The sequence below is a fragment of the Pleurodeles waltl genome, chromosome 11 (assembly GCF_031143425.1).
Source record: "Pleurodeles waltl isolate 20211129_DDA chromosome 11, aPleWal1.hap1.20221129, whole genome shotgun sequence".
Taxonomy (NCBI): Eukaryota; Metazoa; Chordata; class Amphibia; order Caudata; family Salamandridae; genus Pleurodeles; species Pleurodeles waltl.
In genome coordinates, this window is record NC_090450.1 from 4,903,314 (window position 1) to 4,927,891 (window position 24,578).

The 24,578-nt window shown below is 43.7% G+C and overlaps 1 protein-coding gene across 1 annotated transcript in view; it reads left to right on the forward strand.

Moving 5' to 3' along the window:
- The window catches only part of LOC138265210 (probable cation-transporting ATPase 13A4), a 389,906-nt gene that overhangs the window by 339,612 nt on the left and 25,716 nt on the right, over nt 1-24,578 (forward strand). Inside the window, 2 exon segments of the mRNA XM_069212761.1 lie at nt 10,916-11,067; nt 19,980-20,068. Coding sequence (XP_069068862.1) covers nt 10,916-11,067; nt 19,980-20,068 — 241 coding nt within the window.

A 24,578-nucleotide genomic window follows, 5' to 3' on the forward strand; every position in this document is an offset into this window, starting at 1 on the left:
TAAATGATGCGTTTAGGGAATATTATACACAATTATACACCAAAAGCACATCATGTACCATCCAACAACTTGAGTCCTTTTTAGCAGATTCTCCCCTACCCCAACTAATGCATGTCGACAGAGACACACTGGAAGCCCCCATCACATTAGTGGAACTTAATAAGGCTCTTGAACAACTTCCCAGGAATAAAGCCCCAGGGACAGATGGCCTGCCGTCGGAATACTACTCCACTTTCGCGGCGCACCTTAACACACATCTCCTAAAAACGTTTGAAGAAGCAGGCACCAATGGTATCCTGCCTCCCTCAATGAGAGAGGCAATGATAGTGGTCCTTCCAAAGCAGGGGCGTGACCCCACTGACGTCAGGTCTTACAGACCTCTCTCATTGTTGAACCTAGACTGCAAGATACTTGGCAAAATCCTGGCTAACAGACTAGCTCCCTACATGCATATCTTGGTACACGATGACCAGAATGGATTCATCCCGAAACGTAACACCTTCCTAAATATTCGGAGGCTGCTCAGTGTGATGGGTGACACTCCCCTGACCGCACTCGAGGAGGTGGTAATATCGCTCGACATAGAAAAAGCGTTTGATACATTAGAATGGGACTTCCTGTTTGCCACTATGCAGTTACTGGGTATCGGCCCAAAATTCACAAACTGGGTACGCATTCTGTACACTTCCCCACAGGCTAGGGTGAAGACGGGACGAGAAATATCAGAAAGCTTTCCGATTAACAGGGGAACAAGACAGGGCTGCCCCCTCTCCCCCCTCCTATTTGCCTTAGCGATGGAACCACTAGCTGCACGCATCCGGGCCAAAAAAGAAGATTGGGGGGTGTCAAGGAACGGCACTCTCCACTCCATATCACTATACGCAGATGATGCCCTGATATACATACGCAGAGTGGAGGAGTCGCTGCCCCCAGTGATGTCGCTGCTGTCTGAGTTCGGAAGGGTATCTGGTCTAATAGTTAATTGGGGGAAATCCTGCATATTCCCACTAACCAGCTGGGCGCCTGCGAGGCAAGAAAGTGCCCCACCAGGCCACCTTAAATGGTGCTTCAACACATTTAAATACTTAGGAATCAACGTATACCACAGGGCGGAAGATTTAAGGGATGGAAATCTGGGGAAAGCGGTGTCCTCTGTTAAGAGTTCACTACGCTTCTGGAATAAATTACCTCTCTCCCCACTGGGTAAAGTAGCTATAGCAAACATGCTGATATTACCCAGACTGCTGTACTATTTTGCGGCCCTACCAATCATTATCCCCAAAAGCTTCTTCGTCGGCTTGAACTCCATCCTGCTACAACTGGTTTGGGGAGAGGGCAGAAGGCGAGTTGCACTTACCACGCTACATCATCCGGTAGCAATGGGTGGACTGGGCGCCCCAAACTTTGAGCTCTATTCTGCGGCCGCACAGCTGCAGTGGATCTTAAATTGGCTCCACAGACCTAACTCGGCAGAAACGATATGGTTACAATCCCAACTCCAAGGCGCTCCCATACTAGCTTGGCTGTTGGATAAGCAGACTAAAAGCACATGCACAAACCCACTGATGATAGTGGCACACACATACTGGAAGAAGTATATCCAAAAAGGAGTTAAAAAACTACCCTACTCACCACTCCTCCCGCTGGATAGGCTCCCCGGGCGGGTGGAAGCTGGCTCATATTCACCTACAACCTGGTTAGACGCGGGTATTGGTGCAGTAGGAGACTGTTTCGAGGAAGGGAAATTAATGACTTTCGAAGCTATACAGGCCCTTACAGAGATCAATCCGGGGCAATTCTTGGCATATCACGCGATATGCCATGCAATCAGGAAAACGTGGGCATCTGGCGACGTAGAGCCTGATATCTCAGTTACCCTGCACCACATGCTGAACTGGGACCCCCAAGGAAAAGCAGTCTCAAACCTTTATAAACTTCTGAATCGACCCCCGGAAGACAACTTGCAGAAAGCTAGGGAGAGGTGGAACATGGTACTGCCTAATCCGCTCTCAGGGACAGACTGGCCAAAAGCTCTGTGTCACACACGTGAGGTCTCAAGAAACCCCAGATTCCGATATACACAGTTCAATTATCTACATCAGACATACCTGGCGCCAGCCAGGATTAAACGCATGTTCCCCGGATCGGATCCAGCCTGTCCCAGATGTAAAACACCAGCAGCACAGTTCTATCACATGGTCTGGGAGTGCCCGCGGTTAAGGGGGGAGTGGGAGGGGGTGGTCACAGCCTTAGCGGAAATCACGGGGCTCAATCTGGACACGAATCCCAAATCCTGTCTACTCGGATTAAGGACAAGGACGAAAAGAAATAAACACTTGCACAGGTTCGTAGATCTAGCGTATGTAATGTACAAAAGATTGATAGCAATGAACTGGAAGGCTTGCAACGCGCCTGACTTAAAAGTCTGGCTTGCTCTTACGTTACGTTGGGCTCGAGCTGAGCATCAGGTATTAACAAACTTAACCCGTAGGGGACTGCGGCAGGCGGGCTGCGAGACCTGGGGCGTCTTAGTGTCTAGGCTAGAAGCCAAAAACGATGAAAGACCCCCCTGAATTACAGATAGCTGTATCCACCTGGTAGGCCGAGAGCCCTGCCCCCGGCAGAAAGGCAATACTACACTTGGGGACGTACACATACCCATCATCAATGCCTCGCCAACACTGACAGCTTAGTAGCCCATCCCCCCATGCAAGCATGCCACAGCACCAAAAGGCCTGCATAATCAATTAATGGACACCTGCGCTAAAACCTACTGTGCCATAACCCTCCGCCTTGTCCCCCCCCCCCCTGTCTCCTCTGCTCCCCGACCTCGCCCGCGTGGTCACATGGGCCCCTGTCGCTAGTGGTAATAGAATCACACTGCAACTGAAAGCTTTGCCCTACGTGGCAGCGACCTCGGTAGTGATGGGCAGAATCAGCGGACCGGGAAGTGCACACAAGTTCTTAGCTGTTTGATATATACATAGACCATTAATATGGGAGAGCCAGACGATAGACTGTAACCAATGATAATTTGTTATCAATGACTATGTGTGCCAGAAAATGTATGGCTTTCGTCTTGAAAAATCAATAAAAACATGTTTAAAAAAAAAAAAAAGTCTTTACTCTGACTCGGGATGCAACTGGCCACCAGTGGGAGTCGGTTGCTTCGGTCATTAGGTTTTCAAAGACTTGGACTTTTCTGGAAAAGTTAGACAGAGTGTGTCTGAGTAAACCAGCTAACCTGAATTTATTGTAGATAAAGATTGCATATTTGAATGTTTTGTGGATTCAGCAAACTTAAGAACATCTAGTCCAGTAGTTAACATGGAGAACTAAGTTGAAATTCCACTCTGCGAGAAACAATAGGCTCATATTGAAATCACAGATTGTTCACTTTTTTAATTCCCATATTTAGGCCAAGCCTACTAGACAATGCAGACGTTATCTGTTGTGAGGCATATTGAGGCTAGCCAAGAACACAGAGGGGCTTGTATCCGGCCCATTAGTTACCTTAGGTTAGCTCTGCTTTTCACTCTCATTTGCAAGTTTCTTATTGGTGTCCAAGGTTAACAATTTTATGTTTGTCCCTCCTGTGGAACATTGTCTCTTCACAATGTTTTTGACTGGCTGGCATTGCGGCTTCACTATTTTGCTTTTCTTGTGTAGCACCCCATTAGAGAGAATGTGTTTATTAGCCGTCTCCCTCATGCAGGTCTCTTCACCAGCACTTTGTGTTGCTCTCTGTTGCCTTACTGCTTCTCCCTTCCCTCTGTTTTGGGCTCTCCCATGTGCTTTGTCCATTTTTTCCTTCCATCCATGCCCTCTGTCTTGCATTTCCCCAACCCCTGTGTTTCTTTGGTTCCTGCTCCACCCATTGCTTTCACATCCCCTCTAGCCGTAACCCCCTGTGCTTTTGTTTGCCTTCCAGGGTTGTTTAGAGTTAGCCCCACATTCCCTTGTTTTTTCACCATTTGCCCCACCATTCTCCATTTGTTCGCCATTCCCCCACCCACCCCATGTTAATTCCACTACACCACCCACCCAATTTTACATCTTTTATTGCCTTTTTAGTTACTGATCCACCTCAGATCAGTAACTAAAGAGAACATGGATCTACAAAATAACAAAACTGCATCAAAGGTTTTTTTTATTTTGTTTTATTCAGCCACGTGGCACAGCATTGCGAATGCTGTGCAGCATGGCCAAAAACCTTTAGGAAAGCCAATAGGACACAAAGGTGTGATATATTGGTTTTGACAGTGCTTGTTTTTATTTGCAAAGCAACAAGGCCTGCAGGAAAAAAACAGAAAGCCGAAATGCTCATTATAAGATGTCTTTCATGTGCTATGCAAAGAAGCTCCTATAAAAAGGGATTGTCAGGTCACTTGATATGCTAAGACTGTCACCATAAGAAATGATTCTTTAATAACTAGGACATTTCTGACTGTCCAGGACACCCGTGCCATCCATATGATCACTGGAGTATATGGAGTGATCTCTCATCCACATTAATGGCTAGGGTTGTTTTTTTTTTTTTAATGAAGAGTAGCAAATATTTAAAACTTTAAAAAAAATAAAAAGTGAAAACAATATAATGGGAACTGTTTGTAAGGTTAAACAATTTCAGACTTTATAAAGCCACTACAATATTCCACAATGTGCTCGGTTGGAGATTCACTCCTTAGAAAAACATGTGGCTTTCGTCCTTCAATAGCCTTCCCATGAAAAGGGGAAGCTGACAGCCACAGAGCAAAGCCTTGGTTTGAACCATTGACAGGACACAAGACATGGTAAGGTTGTGATGTGGGAGACATTCTGTTTGTGGCTTCCTTCTGGTCTATGCGATGATGTCCTACTCACTGGCCCATCTCTATTATCTGGATGTTTTTCACCAGGGAGGGGAGAAGAGTTTCTGAAGTTTCAGAAGTGGGGAAACAAGAGTGAGGTGTTACTCTGAAGGAGAGACTGATTCAATGTTGGAGAAGAGAGGAGGAAGGAAATGAACCTTTCCTGACATGACGCTGACTCAAAGGGTTTGGATGACGTCTAAAGGCTGCTTTCCAATACTGGGTGCTTTCCAATATAGTGTTGTTGAGCCCCTTTCTCATGCAGGAACCCAAAAAGAGTTTGGTCCAAGACCCTGTGAGAAGACAAAAAGAATCCTGAATATCTGTTCTAACTTCTGGTTGTGCTAAAAGCCAGGAGACGTGAACTTCAGAACATGGGTTCCAGGCCCAGTGGAGCACAGTCTGTGAACCATTATCTGCAATTTGATGTTCGGATCCCAAGCGCCTCAAACCTGCCAATGCCTGCTTGCTATCTTGTCATGTTTAGAGGCTTGGCTGAATTTTAGGGCAGCTGCAAAGGCAGTTCTTATCACCGCTTGGCTTCTTTTCCCTGCTAACATCCTCCAGAGAGCACAAGCACCAAGAATCCAACAAAGAGAGACCAGAGCATGGGAAGGCCTCAAGAGTATCCTGTAACTGTGCACGGAAGATGTGAAGATGCACATCCCATCCAAGATGTAACCAGTCCATCTTGGGGATGCACCATGTAAACTATTTCTTGTTTATCTTAACTGATCATCTCTCAAAAATCAGCATCTATGAAAATGATTCAATAAACCACCAATTGATTCCTACCACCCTAACTGTAGTTTAAACTAGATAAGACTCCTGTCCATAGATACAGCTTGTTTGTTTGAAGTATGAAAGTGATTGTAAGAAATTGGAGTTTTAGTTGAGGGGGTAAGTACCCACTTCAATTAATAATCCACATCCTTGTCAGGGAGAACAACTAAAGGCACAAAATAAAGCAGACCTCAAGCACCTGGGGACTTTGGCACAGAGCGGAAAGGCTTAACCCAGAGGCATTGCATCAAATATATAAGCAGCACCAAAGCAGTAACAAAGTTAAAATGCAGAACAATAAGAATGTGAAACTGACTTAGGAAAATAGCGTAATATGTAATAAACACAATGACACCAAATGACACAAAAACTATAAGTGTAACTGGAGGTATTGTGTTTTAAAGTTTTAAGTAGGATTAGCGCTAAGAACCACAAAGTGTGTATAGTCAATGGTCCCTATAGACTTGGAACTAGCTGTGATGGAGCACAGATGGAGCACAGATCAGATACATCATCCAGATTCGTCCCAATCCACTGCAAGAGTACACTTGTAAAGCCCCCAGGACCTTAGCAGAGGCACTTAGTTACTTGCAGGATGCCAAGCAGAGGCCAATAGCAGAGCCCTGTTCACATCCAGTTTCCACTAGTCCGCTGGGAAGTTGCACAAAAAAAGCAATTCTGATTCCATTAGATCTGTCAGCTGCATTCAGCACCATTTCACCCCAGATACTGATACACTGCCTATCCCAAGCGGGTCTGAGGGGTTCGGCTTTGAGCATTCTGGAGACGATTCTCCAGGAGAGAATATTGTCGGTTAAGTACCGGAATTTCTGCTCAGCCCCTTACAAACCTTCTTTTGGGGCTAATTTGGTTCGATCTTTTGACTTCCAGGTGTCCTCATATGCTGCTGACACCCAAATCATTGTTACCATGCAAGACAGTGCTGACATCCCAGTTGACAGGTTTCAAACCTGTATGAGAGAATTCAAAATGTGGATGAACCAGAAGTGGTTAAAAATGAATGGGGACAAAATCGAAGTCATAGTCTTTGGCGCAAACCCCACCATTTGGCACCTCAACTGGTGGCCGGAGGCTTGTGGGTCCTTACCAACTCTAAGAGCCGCTGTCAGGAATCTTGGAGTTATCTGTGATCCAGCATTAACCTTTGGTGCCCAGGTAAATAAAGTCACAAATACATGCATCTGGCTAATTAAAATTCATAAGAAAATCCTGCCTTTCATACAACAGGAATTTAGTGACGGTAGTCCTGCCTTATTATGTCCAGACTGGACTATTGCAATGCCCTTTACCTGAACATCAACCAACTCTCCCTGAATAAGCTACAACTTGTTCCAAATTCGGCTGCCCGATTGGTGCTTGAGTTACCCAGGTCTTCCTTCAGTATGGAGGGCATGAAGAGACTGCATTGGCTTCCAATTGGGAAACATATCACCTTCAAGACACTGTGCTTGGCGCACAAAGCTCTTAACTTCCAGTGCTCTGAATACCTACAAACTGCAATCAGCTGGTATATACCAAGTCGCCCATTAAGATCACTAAACCCTAGATTAACGAAGATGCCAAGGACCAATAAAGTAAAATGAGGGGATAGGGCCTTCTCAACAGCAGCTGCTAAATTATGGAACTCCCTTCCAAATGAGATCAGAACAATCCCATCCCTGCTTCCATTTCGTAAACAACTCAAGACGTGGCTATTTTCCCTCTAGATCTAAGATAGTTCTGGCCCTCTTACCCGAATAGTGCTTCAATACCTCTGGTCTGAAAGCGCATTACAAGAAACACAAATACAAATTGTAGTGTTTTTTTCCCTGTAGTGTGAACTGAAGGTCAGACAACTGACCCTTGAAGTCCACTTTTTTGTTCTGGGTCCAGAAGGGAGCAGATCCAGTCCTCTTCTATTCTTCCTCAGATCCAGAGATGTTCTGATGTTGGTGCCTAGAGGTGCCAAATTTACACCAGGCACATGCTAGTGGGTTCAAATGACTCTTAGGCTCACCCTAAGGAATTGGCAAAAGTCCCTGGTTTCAACCCAACCCACCTTAGACATCTCCAAGATGGCAAAAGTCTTCACCCACAGTATGGTACCTTGAATGCTCGTTCACATTTAACACTAACATCCAGTTTTGGGGTGCCATTGTACCCACAATAAAACCGGAGACAGGCATCTGATAGAATAAATATGAACAAAAGGTCAGGGCACACCGAACATAGTTCTGTGTGGTTGATCCAAGTGGTCATTCAATCAGAGTCGGAGTCCAAAGAACAAATGAAACTGGACATATATTAGCAGATGAGAAGGTGTGGTCAGTATTCAGGTCAAAGACCACATGTGTCACGAACAATCCAAAATACAGCTAGCAGCCGACACGTCTTTTGTCTCCTAGACTTTGTCAAGAGTTAAGATATGTGAAGATGAAAAAGTAGGTATAGAAAAGAGGAGTTCTGCATGATGCTGCCTACCGACGCCTGTAGCACTGCATTACTTTCCGGTTGCTGGCTTATCAGGGCCAACCATTACTTCCACTTCTGGATGTCATTGATTATCTTGGAGACTGCAAATCAGGCACGCCTATCACAGAACTCCTCTTTTCTATACCTACTTTTTCATCTTCACATATCTTAAGCCTTGACAAAGTCTAGGAGACGAAACACGTGTCGGCTGCTGGCTGTATTTTAGATTGTTTGTGACACATGTGTCTTTGACCGGAATATTGACCACACCTTCTCATCCGCTAATAAATGTCCAGTTTCATTTGTTCTTTGGACTCCGACTCTGATTGAATGACCACTTGGATCATCCACACAGAACTATCTTCGGTGTGCCCTGGCCTTTTGTTCATATAGTTAATGTTACCACTGACCGCTCTACAGTCAGTGGGTTTTGGACACCTTGGGTGGTAGGTGCCCGGCCAGTTTGGCACCCATCATATTTCTACTGTTGGATATGCTTAAAGACTACTGTGTATGGACACTGTTCAAAAATCTGTGTTGATGTGCGAGCGCTGTGGCATCTCCCACCTCTTTGCGTTTGTGCTTTATCTGATAGAATAAAGCAGGATTCATCAGCAACTAGACAGTTGCGATGTAAGCATTGTCTGGTCACCCTTTTCCCTTTCTTTAAAATGTACCCCCAGTGTTAAATGTAAACCCAACAGATCTGCCAAGCAAACTTTAACTCTCCATCAGGATGTGATTAGGTAATGTCAAAAAGGATGCTCACAGCCCCCACCCTTCATATTCTGCGAGGTTCAGAGGCTTCACCGGTATCACTTAGGTCAGCCTATTGTTTGTTCCATGGAGACATTTCACACCTTATTTACATCAATTCAAATTCATATGGGAGAAGTTTGAGAGCAAATACAAATTAGCCTTCAGAAACTTCAAGCAGAGAAAAGGTAACTGTCTAAAAGTTACTTTCTCTTATTATTTGGTAAAAATATGACTACAATTGAATTGGATATTTAATAACTATTACTAATAGCTGCTTAATAATTTTCTATCTAGTTCTATTCGTAAGGTACAGTATTAGGATTTTAATTTGTATTCTGGTTTTCTCTGTGGGCCAGCCTGCCTTCATACAGTAAAAATAGATTTGTGATGCTAGTAATTGTAAGAAAATGTTCACATTACTTTCCTACATGTCCTACTTTTAATCACTGTGTACACTGCCTTGTAAGCTACAAGGCCTACATAGGGGTGACTTATTATTAATATTTAGAAGTGAGGTTTTTACCTTCCAAACTTTTTTTTAACAGGTTGAATTTCAGTATTGCACAGCTGCAGTCAGGCTGCACAGGGTAGGCCTGAAGCTATATCAAAAGAGAGGGTGAATAGTGAGTGAAAGGCGCTTCCCACTCTAACTCTGTAGTAATGTGCTTCCCAATATCGCACGGTGCAAATGACTGGGGTCACACCCTCTACATCCCCTAAATTGACAACATTATGTTATCTAAATTGAAAATAGATACATTTGCACACGTGATAATAACGCAAAAGCCAATCTAGTTTCAATACTGTATTCAAAACTAATTACATATCTAGTGTAAACAAAAACAAAACTCAGAATATTACAATCAATCTTCAATCAAACTCTTCCTCAAATATGGGTTCCATAAAAAATCGATCACAAAGTGTTCATGTCTCCTCCACAGTCCAAAATTAATATCCACAATTCCAAATTGTGTATCCTGTATAATTAGTTCCAGAGTTACCAGTTCAATCCAATAAATTCCACCTTTGTCTCTTTTTCAAATTATGTATCGTTCCAGAGTTATCAATTCAGTCCAGCAACTTCCTCCTTTGTCCCTTTGTCAACACGTGTTTCATCCGGGGAGTACCCCTGGATTTCATCAGGACCTCCTTCACAGTATACTTGATTGTTACATATGCTCCATAGTATCCTTTATAGCTGTTTTGTATATGTCTTATATCCAATTGCGTCTATATTTTCTTTTTTCTTTTATGTAACTCCAATTATTGTTAAACTCTTCTTTAAATCTCTAATAAGCGAGTGCGCTACAGTTGTGCCGTCATAATCGGCTAACAGGTGTTTCATCCGGGGAGTACCCCTGGATTTCATCAGGACCTCCTATAATAACATTATATATATGATGTTACATAATACAAATATTGTGTGTTCTATAAACTCTTCCATTAGTTACATTGTAACAAAATTACGTGCTTAGCCTGAAGCTATGTTTGCATTGCCACCGTGATGGATGGCACAATAGCTGCTGCCGTTCACAAGTGACATTTAACTTCTATGTTCTGGATACATTTTGTCCTATATATTAGGTACTTAGAGGTAAGTTCAATATACCAAATATGAGTATCCATTTCAACCATGTTTAAAGGGGTAGCACAGCCACTTAACTACTGGTTAGCAGGGGTAACGTTCAAAGAGTTCAAAAGCCAGCAAAAACATGGGGTCTAGCAAAAGGTGAAAAATATGGGTTGACCACTTTACTTGTTTCCTTTATATTTTTTTTTTCATTGTCTGCTCCTTTCTTTATATGTCATTTTTGGTCTGAATTGTTGGAATGTCCTACAACCAAGCGCCACAATAATGCAGTCAGTAGGTTTACTAGCCTTTGTATGTTTCATGTGCAAGGTCATCCTCAAAGCAGAGTAATTCACCGTTCACTACCCAACATCTTCCTCAGCATGACCCTTTGACAGTGCCTGCTTTTATTGTACGTGCATGATCTGATCATAGGTGGATAGTTGGACGACCTAACTTCATTATTATTTGTCTTTACCAGGGCTTGCCTAACGGGAAACCTGAATGTGACTGCATCATTGTCGCAGAATTATGAAAGCACCACCATATTTCCACTGTGCGAGGGAAATCTAATTATTGTAGCATTCGTTTTCGCCAAAGGGCAGACGTTCAGAAAGCCTCTGTATACAAACTGTAAGTTCACCCGTTAAGAACTGCATGAGAACCTTTGTTGTACTCTAATGTGTGAGAAATTAGATTATTAATTGGAGTGGATAGTAGTCCACTACAAGAAATAATAGAACTATTCTTATTAGATCCAGGAGAGGTTTTATTAAGTTGAAGCTGAGCTTCACCGCTTGTAGCTATGGCACAGAGCAGACAGGCTTAACTGGAGAAAATGTGTAAAATGTTTAAAGTAAGAAAACAGTTAAAAGGTTGAAATGACAACACAAACAAAACCCCAATCCAATTAATAAAAATAGAGAAAACTTTAATGAATACATTGACACCAAAATGACACAAACAGTATAAAGGGAATCCAGAAATATAAATTTTTAAAATTTCATAGAAAAATAGCGCTGAAAAGAGCAAAGCAACAACTTCATGCAACTGGTCATGCTAGCTCAGAACAGGAGTAAGGTTTAAGATCAACTGCCATCAGTGCGTTCGGACACAGAACCTAGGTTCATCCAATTCGGAAGTTTTACCTTTTGACTCAGTCTCTGAAATGTAACTCAAAAATCCTCAGCAGGGCAAGGCGGCAAGCTGTGGCCAAGATGGGTTCCACTACACCAGATAGCTGACAGATGAAGCACCAGTGAAGCTGTTGGCTTTCAGAGGGAAAGCTCTGTGTGGGAGAAGTTCAAACTTCAGACCAAAGAAATGTCCTTCACCAGCCAGATACTTTTGGTGCCTTCACCTGGTGAAGATTTCTACCTTCCGACTAAGTCACTTTTTTGGAGCTTGCAGTCCTCCGAATGAGCAAGGCAAGATATCTTCTCCAAGATGTCCAGCTGAAACCAATTTGTTGTGGTGGAAAAGCTCAGAGTGGGAGTAAACAGAATCTTTGGCTCAGCCGCAAAGCACCTTTGTCGGATTGACTTGGCAGGTTTGGAACAGTCTTCTGTTGGGTCTCCAGATAAAAAGTCTCAGCTTTTAGGGTACACCCTGACACTTTTTTAGGGACTCCAAGACCTTTGGGGCACCATTTATGGGACAGGGCATTCTCCAGTAGAAGCTACGAGAAGGGTCCAGAGCAAGTCTAGTTGGAACTGGTTGGCTTCTCAGGAAATTGGGCTTTTGCAGCTTTTGTGATCCTGTAGCTTAACAGCAGGTCAACCAACTGACCCTTGGAGTTCACTTTTCAGTCCTGGGACAGGCGGTAGCAGGTCGAACCCTTAGGCTTCTCTCCACAGGTCACCACAGCAGGTGCAGTTTTTCTTCTGCTTCCACAGGTTCAGAGTGTTTTGAAGAGGGTACTGGAGGTGCCACCTGTTTTCCTAGTGCCAGACTGTGGGTAGGGTACACTCCTAGTCACTTCCTAACCAATGGGATAAAAGTTCCCAGGGGTGACCCTACCCACGTTTGCAGCACTTCCTGTGTCTTTTACTATAAACTATACTACAGTGCCCCTCTCTACCTAAAACTAACATTGCAGAACTTTTCTTCCCCTCTCAAGAGCTCCCATTGGTGTGGCTATGATAATGGGAACCTCTGCCTGGTGATCACTCCAAACCATTTCTGGGGACAGCTCCTCTCCCATTGGTATTGGTGCCTGGCTGGCTAGAACAACAATAGACTGAGCAGACCCAATCTTCCTGTGACAGTGTAGGCATCCTTTGAAGTTAATTACTTTCTCTGGCACAGCCCAGATGTCCATCCTGTCAGGGGAAGGTCCCCCCTGTCCCTTTCTTTCAGCTCTGAGAGCCACTTCACAGCAAATGAAGGAGCCATTCAGCTCCTGGGTGACAGTAGCAGAAGGGAAACATTCTAAAGTTGTCATTTTCAAGATACTAATAATCTGACCTGCCCATTAAATTGGATTTGAAATTACCATTAAAATGAGTCCTTGAATCCTTTTTCTAGATACTCCTAAAATAAAGTTAAGCATTATGGGCCTGATTCTGACCCTGGCGGCGGGGGGTAGCACCGCCAACAGGCTGGTGGTGCTACATGGGCAATTCTGACCGCGGCGGTACAGCCGCGGTCAGATACGGGAAACCGGCGGTGTACTGCCAGTTTCCCGCTGCCCAAGGGAATCCTCCAAGGTGGCGCTGCAAGCAGCGCCGCCATGGGGATTCAGACCCCCTTACCGCCAGGCTGGTCCTGGTGGTTTTGACCGCCAGAACCTGGCTGGCGGTAACGGGTGTCGTGGGGCCCCTGCAGGGGCATTTTAGTGATGGCACAATGAGGGTCATTCTGACCCTGGCGGCCGGTGGCCGCCAGGGCCACCGACCACGGGAGCACCGCCAACAGGCTGGCGGTGCTCCAACGAGCATTCTGACCGCGGCGGTTCAGCCGCGGTCAGAAGCGGAAAGTCAGCGGTCTCCCGCTGACTTTCCGCTGCTCGTGTGAATCCTCCATGGCTGCGGAGCGCGCTCCGCAGCCATGAGGATTCTGACACCCCCTACCGCCATCCTGTTCATGGCGGGAAAGCCGCCATGAACAGGATGGTGGAAGGGGGGGGTCGCGGGGCCACTGGGGGCCCCTGCCGTGCCCATGCCAATGGCATGGGCACGGCAGGGGCCCCCGTAAGAGGGCCCCGCAAAGTATTTCAGTGTCTGCCTTGCAGACACTGAAATACGCGACGGGTGCCACTGCACCCGTCGCACCTTCCCACTCCGCCGGCTCGATTACGAGCCGGCATTCTCGTGGGAAGGTCGTTTTCCCCTGGGCTGGCGGGCGGTTTTCAGGCAACCGCCCGCCAGCCCAGGGGAAAACTTGAAATACCCGCTGCGGTCTTTTGACCGCGGCGCGGTATTTTGGAGGGCGGCATCCTGGCGGGCGGCCTCCGCCGCCCGCCAGGGTCATAATGAGGCCCAATATGTGCTGCACTCCACTAGTGGCATTTAACTTGCAGTCACAATGTCCACTTTGTACTATATGCTAGGGGCTTACAGGTATGATAGATATGCCAACAAGGAGAATTTTACTTGTTTTTAGGGGCTAGAGCCCATACACTGGGCTCTGGACAGCAGGGACCCTGTGTGCATAGTCAAAAAGATCAGCATTAAAATCTAACAAAAATTATTATTATTATAAAAGAACTGTATAGCGCATAGCTACCAAAACAGGGTTTCCCAGTGCTTTGGCAGTAAGGTAGGGGCAAGAGAAATGAAGGAAGATTAGAACATCAACGTTTTCCAATTTTTCTGAAAGATGGTCAGGGAGGGGCACTTCTCAACAATGCGGGCAAGGTGTCCCACACCTTGGGGCCCAAGTATGACAAGGAGCATCCACCCACGCTTGCCAGTTTGACTGTGGAACCATGCAAAGGTACAGGTAGCTTGCTTGTTGGGAGCCAGAAGGCCGGTCAGGCACCACCAGTTCTTGTAGATAACGTGCTCGACCTGGCTTTGTGCATATAGCATAATGCTTTGAACTGTATCTGTTTGTCCAGCGCAAGCCAGCGAAGCTCACAAAGGAGATGCGACACCCAGGAATGTATATGGAGTAGATATAGAAGCCTGTGGCAGAGTTCTGCACCACTTTTAGGCCTCTGATAGAGACTTTGTCTGCCCCTAAGTAGAGGATGTTACTGTTATTCAATCTTGATAAAATCAGAGCCTCAATGACTGTCCTTAGGGCTGAAAAAGGGAACATCCCCATTAATGTATTCAGCCATTTCAGGAACTCAAAGCAAGTTGCACCTATCTTAGCAACCTTTGGTTTTATCGAGAGACTGACATCCAGTCAAAAGCCTATGCTCTTTACTTTGGAGGCATAAGGTATTTACTTTGGGGTGATCCCTCAAAGAGGGACACTTTCCTCCTCTAGTTTCTTGGTCAGCATTTCTCATTGAGTGCAAATTAAGTGCTGTGTGGTGTGGGTAGACTGTGATTCGTTGTGTCTCAAACAAAGAAAGTGCTGTGTGTGGCTTGAATACCAGCCAAGATGGCCACTGATCACTGTAGCTCTGATAGCGCTTGATGGTATACGCTCCTTTTTAGGTCTGGCATTAGCCAAGATCGTTTGCTTTTGCCATCAATTTTTTTAACAAACACACTTAACAAGATGGTCTTTCAGCCAGCCCACTTTATCCAATGGTCTGTTCGTCATTCACATTTTGCTTTCGCCCGCCACAGCTGAAAACATGGCCAGTGGGTTAGGCCATGTGATATGCTGGTTGGATTTTTTTTTTTTTACTGATTTTAACCTTTTTGAAGGACAGGCACTTCCCCAGATCCTGCTAAAAGGCCCTCACCACCACTTCCATTGCTTAGCACACATCACACACTTCTTGTGGTTTTCACATTTTGAAATTGGCCTTTACAAAATTGTCACCCTTGTATTTTGCAGCTTGCACATGCAAGGGCTGACAAGTTTGAAGCTTTTTGTTAAACTTTATTGACAAAAAGATTCAAAAATTGGCATGTGTATTGCATGCCAGTGCACTCACACACTGTCTTCTTTCAAGAAACTGTTGTGCAATTTTATTACAAAAACATTACAGCGCAACCTGTACACGTGGACATGTATAAATACACAGGTTCCCATTTTAAAATGTTTTTAAAAAACTTTTAAAGAGATAGCAGCTTTGGGAAAGCCAGTAGTCAGGCAGCCAACACCAGACCTACTGGCCTTCCCAAGGCTTATTCCTGAAATAAGGGTGTTATTTTATGTTATGTTATGTGGACTTGTATAGCGCTTGAACTACTCGAAGGCCTCGAAGCGCTTGCAAAAACCTGAAACAAAAACATCCAGGCTGAACACTAATTGAAGATTAAATCCTAAAAAGCCAGGTCTTTAAGGCCTTACGAAAGGTTTATTCGAGGTTCATTGCTCTTATGCCAATCGGTAACGAGTTCCACAGCTTTGCTCCTTTATACGCCAGAGAACTACCTCCCCATCTGGCCTTCTTTACTTTAGGAACAGTTACCAGTTATGCTGATGCAGATCTAAGTGATGTGCCTGGGATATAGAAAGAAGCTAATGACCTCAGCATTTCCGGGCCTCGCTTATGCAGAGCTATACGCATATGACATAGTGTTTTGAACTGAATCCTCTTATCCACCGGGAGCCAATGTAATGATGCAATTCCAGTTTTGATGGATTCCTGCTTGGGGATATTCAGTACCAGGCGTGCTGCGCCGTTTTGGATTCTCTGCAGCCTTTTAATAACGTAGCCAGGTGAGCCTATAAACAATGCATTTCCATAGTCAATACGGGTACCTATTAGAGCCTGTGCAATTAATCTTTTGGCTGTGAGTGGTACGATGGTAAAGACCCTCCCCAACAGCCTCAGGAGTCCAAAGGAGGACGTAGCTACTTTATTTGCTTGATGGGCCATAGACAATTGTGGATCGAGCCAAACCCCAGACTTTTAATAAAATGTTTCGGTGGGGGTAGGAAACCTGTTCCATCAGCCAATGACGGATTCACAATAGGCTTTGTTTGTTGTCACAAGAACATCAGCTCTGTTTTATTGTCATTCAGTTTGAGTTTACTTTCAGACATCCATGCTGCCTCCGCTTGAAGACATGGGCCAAATGCTGTCTCTATGGAACCAGAATCCCATGAGAGGGATATAATTAATTGGGTATCATCTGCATAAGACACCAGAGTCAGCCCAAAAGGCTGAATTATTTCTGCCAGCGGTAACATATAGATATTAAACAGAGTGGGGCTCAAGGAGGAACCCTGAGGAACTCCACATCTGCTGTTAATATGTTCGGAAAAATAGGACCTATCTAAAACCTGAAAGGACCTATCTTTTACAAATTAGTTGACCCATTCAACCCCGACAGACCAATATTTTGTGTCCTGTTCATTAATATATCCAGGTCCACCGTATCAAAGGCAGCATTGAGGTTCAGAAGAATAAAAGCTGTTTCTCTACCCTCATCTAGTCGTTTTTTCTCTTCTTCAGTGATCGCTATTAGTACGGTCTCTGTCCCATGTAATGGTCTGAAGCCGATCTTTGTAGCATGTAAAGTGTGATTGGCTTCCAGAAAAGACAATTGGATTTGGACATGTTTTTCCGCCATTTTTTATATAGTCGGCAATAATGAGATAGGCCTGTAGTTAGTAGGAAGTCTAGGGTCAAGATTGAGTTTCTTCAGTAGAGGCTTGACAATGGCATTTTTCCATTGCTTAGGCACTGTCCCCTCTGACAATGAAAGATTAATAGATCTTGTAATGAAGGACCTACATTCATGCTCATCTAAACCACTGTCGACTGCGGAGCTCTTCCGGAGTTTGTTTTTCTTTAACTGAAACTATCCCAGTTGCTGTTTCAGCTTAAACTGTGAATAGAGAATTCATTACAAACTCCGTGTATATCTAGGCACTTGTGTTCCTGTCCATCGTCCTAGTTGTTCATCAACTCAACATGGCGCTCAATCAATAGTAACTTTCCTGCTCCACTTCTCCTCACTGCCTTCAAATTGCAACTCAGAGCAGACAAAAGTAGTGAAATAGGAGCCAAAGCCGCAACCGGAATGGTGTGGTTCAGAGATGTAGCACAAACAGTACCAGGGTCATGTAACATGGCTGTGTCTTTCCACATGTGAAGAAGGTGCTATCACCAGCGAAGACTCGCATCTGTACCCTGGCACCTTAAGTTTGAAGAATGCTTCTCTAATGGGTGCTACCTTATCACAGTCAATTGAAAATCCATGGGACAGGTAGCTTCATCTCATCTTTGCAAGAAAAACTCTTTGTCCAGGCACCCCAGATTTTATGATATGACAAAACTTACGTCATCAAGGTACAGCATTAATCTGTGGAATCACCATATTTTTCTAACTGAGGTAAACATTAAAAGTGGTTTTAAGTGGCTTTTTTCTCACCCTCACATTTAATTTGCTTTATGGAAATCTAGTTTTTGCTTATTTTTATTTCATTTCTGTACACTGTAATGTCCAGCATTTTCCAAATAAAGTCAATCTTTTCCTAAAACTATATCTAATTTATGACTGTAGAAATTATACCTCATTATTATTTACTGTAATTGTGTTTACTTTTTATATTCTATTTGTGCTTATGACTTGCTTCTTATGAAACTCAGTATAGACTCTTGAAATATAGGTGGTGTAAGAATGTTGCCTCTGAAATGGGAGCACATTGTCAAGTTTGTACCCACAATTATCCATCAGGTACTACGCACTTCAAAGGAACTTTACATAAAGAAAGTATCGCTTCGCTTGCAACCAATCGCCAGCAGCCTTTATTGTCTTAAAAGAGATCAGATACACAGCATAAGGCAATCACATTGCTGCTTCAGATGAAAGGTGTATTAATTTAACTTGCTATTTCTGTGAGAAAATTGTCCCTCTTACATCAGTCATGGACACCAGAGCCCATATTTATGAAGCCTTTCTGTTGTCCTTGCATCACGCAAGGCGACGCAAGGAGAACACAATAGCTTATTTGTGTGGCTTTGAATGGCTTGGTCCTAACTAACTTCCAACCAATTTCTCTGTTGTCATACCTATCCAAAAAACTGGAAAAGTGGGTGTACAAGCAACTCCTGGGCCCTTTGGAAAGTAATGTGATTGTCCATTCAACACAATTTTGTCGACCAGGCCACAATATAGAGACTTTGGTAGGTGCTGCTGCAGTTCGAGTAAGATGGTCTTGAGATTTAGGTACTGTTGGATTTATGTGAGGTGTTTGACACAATAGATCACCAGACCCTAATAATGCATGATGATTAACCTGAGGCACAATGTCTGGGGCACAGTCTTAACCTGGTTCAGTGACTTTTAGCTTCTCAGTGCTGGGGGTGGTGATCTCTTTCACTCAGCAGAGGTTTCCTTGGAGTTAAACCCCAAGACTGTTCCTTGCCTCCTTTATTGTTCAGTTTATATGTGCTCTCTTCTGCTATTCTCATTCTATCATTCAGCTAGACATTTGTTAAATGATAGCAACACACAGATTATTGTTTTTTTAAGTTTAAAAAAGCTTTATTACAAATGAAATATCATAAATAAGTGTGCAGAATAGTTCTACAATAGGCAACATTTCCAAAATCAGTACACTGCGGTAATGTATTGTAGCAACACAGAGATCTTGCAAAATCTGGAATCAAGCTCACATAATTTGTTTGACTGTTTACAACCAGTTGAACAATGGATGTCCTATAATAAATTGAAACTTAATGGGATCAAAACTCGTATATTTTGAAGTTTATTGTCTTTGACCTTCATCGGTATCACTGGGGATCAAGGGATTGCCCAGAGATATTATTGTGTTGAAAAACCTGGAGCCAAATTAGACTCATGGCCACGGCTTCCACTTCAATCACTGCTGTAGGCAGCTTTTACTTTTTCATCTATATATTTTGAAATGGAAATTCCATCCTTTTGGCTTTTCATACAAGATACTGTTAGCTCATCCCAACATGATTAATGCAATGCCTCTTACCCTGATCTTCCAGAAAAGTCATTGCACAGGCTCCAATTGGTAAAACACACAGTGGCCAGAATGTCTAAACAACATCTGGTCATCCCGCCATTGCCCATGCTACATTGGCTCCACATCAAGCAATGAACTGTGGTTAAATATGTATCTGATATTCAAATCATTGAACCACAAAAGACAAAGATCCCTAACTCCACGTTTCAGCGGTACTGTCGTAAAAGTTCCTAATGTCTATGGAACAGTTGTTTCCTTCAGATACCAAAATTTGAGATTGTGGTGTTTCTCCACGACAACTGCCTCCTCCTAGATTGGACGTCCACATGTCATAATATTTTGTAAGCATTAAGAGCAATTCTAGACTAGAAACACATTTTAAATACTTTTCTATACCTATTCAAATTCTCCTATAAGGAGCAGCAAAGTGACCATCATTTTATGAAATGTGTTTTGCAGGAAACCTATGTTTTTAACACGTTTGTCTGACAGTTTCTAAAATGCATGCTTGTTTTTTGCTATTTTAGATTTTTTCACAATCCTGGTGATTGCATTAACTGCAGTTTGTATTTTCCTGATTTTTGCTGACATTGAAGACGTTTACATTGGAATGGAGGTACAACATGTCTTGAATTAAAATAAATTTGCTGTTTTCAATTCCTCATTCAGTTTGTTAATACTACACCATTTTCTAACATTAAGCATAGAAGAAATGCCAAGTAGAAGGCAGTGCTGACCACCGCAAATCTGAAGGGGAGAGGTGGGTAGGGGGGAAGGGAAGGGGGATATAAAATAATAATAACAATTTTAAAAAACGTACCTGTGCTGCTGCACCTCCGCCTGCCGCCTCGCTCCTCTTCTCTCCTGATGGTGTCCCAGCAGTCCCTGGGACACCAGCACAGACTCCCCACGCAATCCTGATGCTGCTCTCATGCTATAAGTAGCATGAGAGCAGCAACAGGATTGGTCTGAGTGGTTAGATCTACCACACAAACAGTGCAATGGAGTATGTGCTGTTTCTCCAACCCAGCTGTGCAATACAGCCAGGTTGGAGAAACCTAAGTGTTCATGTCAGTTTGACTGGCCTAAGATGGCTGGCCAAACTGACAAGCGCACTTAAGTGCACTCCACTCCCCCTCTCCCCCTCTCCCCTCCCAAGGCCCAGCCCCGCCCCTCCCTGCACATGCAAACAATAGTCAAATATTGTTTAATTTTTCAGCTGCTGGCGCTTATCTACTGGGACGATGCTCCTTCGCCACTGCGATGGAGCTGCCCCTGGAAGGAGGTGCTAATGCATCACCTGAAAGATGTACTCAAACAGTTGGGTGGAGTCAAAGTCAGGGGCATTGATCTACATTCCAGTGAACAGGAGAAGCAGCCATCTTACTGTGTGTTCTTACTCTGTTGCTCTACTGTATCTTTGATAAATACTCCTGATTGTTAGTTTGACTGATTGTCGTGTGGAGATACTGGGCAGATGGAACTAACATTTCCGGCCAATATCTCCACACCTAACTCCAGGTATTTTTAATTTCTCAATACAAAACTGGGAGTAACACAGATACAGTTTTTACCAGGTTAAAAACTGCATGTGGGGACCAGGTCCTGCTTCGGGCAGGTGCTAAATGGGAACAGGGATATTCCGAGCAGGGTTGTTGTTTACATTTCCTTTTCTGACTGCAAATTCAGTGGAGGTTTCAAAATGAATCATGTGCCATTTTTTCACAATACACAACAAAATGTAAATACCTGTATGCATCCAGCAATTAGGAAAGCAAAAGTGGAGCACTTTTATGAAGTATGCTGGAAACAGAGATTTTAATAGGATCAAAACAATTGAAAACACTTACTTGGATGATGCACAAATGATAAATATTCACAGAAAATCAATTTCTGAACATTACCATTTGTTGCAATATATTTTTATTAGTAAAACCATATGTCAGTGCAGATGTGGGGCAATTTCATTGGCAAATGTGCCACGTAATGACAGTGCATTACCATACAATGCTTAAGTTACACACAAAAAAACGCCCATCTCGTCCATTAAAGGCAGGTGGGTCAAGAAAGGGTTTTGTTCTAAAAAGTGGGTCATAGTTCTAAAAGCTTTGGATAACACTGCATTAGAATGTTAAAATGACACCATAACGGGCACGCTTGGTCGCAGAAACTTAGAAAGAATTTGTTGGTCAGTGGAGTGACACGAACCTGCTACAATTCACGACAAATGTAGGCATGAAATTATAACAAGTGAAACAACCACAGTCATTGCTAAAGGACAATAAAACAATCCCAAAATAAATGAATCAAAGAAGTATTTTAGATTTATCTGCGTCTTTTTTGGGCCCCCTTAATGGGGGAGCCCCCTCTTTGCATACATTTTGCCTGGCACAGTCATAATGCCGTGCAAAGTGTTACAAAGTGACACAATGCATGCATTGTGCCACTTTGTAAATTTGGTGCAGCAATTTTGGCATCGTTGGGCCACATTAGTGTTAAAGAAAATGATGCTAATGTGGTGCAAGGAGGCGCTAGGGGCTCTTAAATCAGCCCCCAATTTCTAACACAGTGGCTATACGGATTAGGCTTCTGTTTTCAAGAAATCCCCTCCATGCATTTATTCTAGGTTCTTTGTGGTGGTTTAAAACAATGGGAGTTAGATGTGATCACTAGTGGCGGGGGGTACGTAAGTGCATGCAGATGGTTGCTGGGATTAGCAGATGATATGGAGAACATGTGGTATTGTTAGGTTGCAGGAATAGCTTTTAATGAAGAAAAGGTTGTGATGTTTGTACAAAGCACGAGTTACTGGAGGATGCTGCAGTCCCTCTTCTGTTGCAGTTACCACTATTTTTAGACCCTTTGGTCCACCATTTTGGACCTGAGGATTTATTTAAGTGCTAAGAAAATAGCACGAAATGGTGGATTACACTCCTCACGCATGTTTTGATTTTATTTTGCATAACTACGCTACTGCAATTTATACCAGTTATGCCCACCCCTACATGGAGTCTGAAAATGCAGAACTGTGGAAGAAGCAACATTCTTTGTATGTGAGATAATGTTGCAATATTTACTTTGAAAGGCACCAGAGTAGGTGAAGGTCTAGGCCACAGTTTCTCAGCAATGACAGCTAATCAAGTGAGAGGTAGGAAGTTTAATTTAATGGTGGGACAAACATACAGGCCGTTGCAAACTTCACTGTCTGGTTGGCAGACAATGAACTTTGCGAGAGGTGCTACGCACTACAGCATTGCTGCCAGCTCGACTACGAGCCACAGACAATGCTGTAGGCCAGACTCTTAATGGGCCTTGCAGGGAGGCGGCCGCACTGGCGGCAACCTGCCCATTGGGAGTTCAGCAGATAGTTTACACCGTCCGCCAAAGTCATAAAGACTCCCACAGAGACTCCATGATAGCAGCAACATGGCACAAATAATTCAAATACCGAAAAGGAGAATGTCTTCTGATATAATCCTTAAAGTTTGACACAAAGTATTAATTAGAACTGCAAAGTCGGATTCCTTTGTCCCTGTTGTAGCCTTGCACAAAAGGTGGATGAGGACAGCTTCCCCAGGCAGTGGAAGGGTATTTGTTGACTTCCTGTACATTGATGATTGAGATACAGACACTGAAATTCCACAAAGACTTTGCCAGCAAGGGGCTGCGGAAGCACTGCCCTTCAGTTGATGGTATGGGTGAGTGGTGGAATTACAGATTCTTTTGTGCAAGATGAAGGGGAACCTTTAGATGACACCCAACTTTTTGTCTTCTTGATCTAACTTTCAGTTTGGTTGATATAATTACTGAAGCCTCACACCTCTATGTACCTCTGTTATCTGTGCTTCTGACCAGAAACTGCTGTGCTCTAAGGAGCATCACCACACAAAAGTTGGAGTAAGAAAATGGGTTATTAGTTGAGGGGATGGAAGCTCCACTGAGACAACAACCACAGTCCTTGTCTTGATGAACTCTAAAAGTCACTAAATTAATCTACGATTAACCCTTAAGTAATTTGGCACCAAACCAGTCAGTTGTATCCTAAAGGTATTGTATAAAGCATTTATGCACCACACATATAGTAATAAAGTGAAAACTAAGCACAAGAAAAATCCCAAACCAATTTATAAACATAGAGTACATTTTAATAAATAATTGTAATTTCAAATAAAGTTTTAGGTACAAAAATTGCTCTTAGAAGCACAGAGCGCCAATTGCAATAATCTGGTCCCACCGTTCCAGGACAAGTCACAAGTTATTGCTGATCACAATGGAGTGCAGGCGCGATACAGGGACCAGGTCATTGGAGCGAGCGGCTCACCTGGGGTCACCTTCATTCTTGGGGACAGTAAATGGTCCTTAGTTTTACTGGCATCAGCATGTGCTGAAGTGGAGCTCGGCCCTTATCTCCAATCAGCTGCCAGAAGGCCATTGAAGCCAACTGTAAGGATGCAGAGCTGCAGATTACAGAGTTCCTCCTGCACACTGTCCAAATAGCCACAATACTGGAGCCCAAGGGGACTTAACGCTCATTAATGCCTGGAGAAATTATAAAGGTTGTGATTAACACAGCAACATTGGCATGTCTGCACGGGAACCACACATGTTTCCGTAAGACCTAAAAAAGTTACTACCAGCATTAACCACTGACCAAAACCAGATATGTGAATAAAAGGAGGCATGAAATATTATGTGGAAAGCACACAACAACCACAAAAACTTTCTCTACAAAAATTTTCAAGTAACACTTTTTTTGCGCTGTGGGGCAACGTTGACAGCAATACAGCGATCTGTAATTTTCTATAATATATCTACACATAGGCCCTCATTACAACCCTGGCGGTTGGTGATAAAGCAGCGGTAATACAGCCAACAGGCCGGTGGTAACAAAAATGGAATTATGACCACGGCTGCAACCGCTCACAGACAGCCACTTTAACACACCGACTGGCAAGGCGGTAGCAACAAGCACCACTGTGGTAACCACCAATAGCCAGGAGGAGGACAATGGTCCAGCCACTGTATTAAGACAGGCCTATCCCCCACCTTTTCCGGGGTGGTACCAACGACATCAAAAGCATGGTGGAAACAGAACACAGAAGTCAAAGGCCTCACCTCTGGAGACT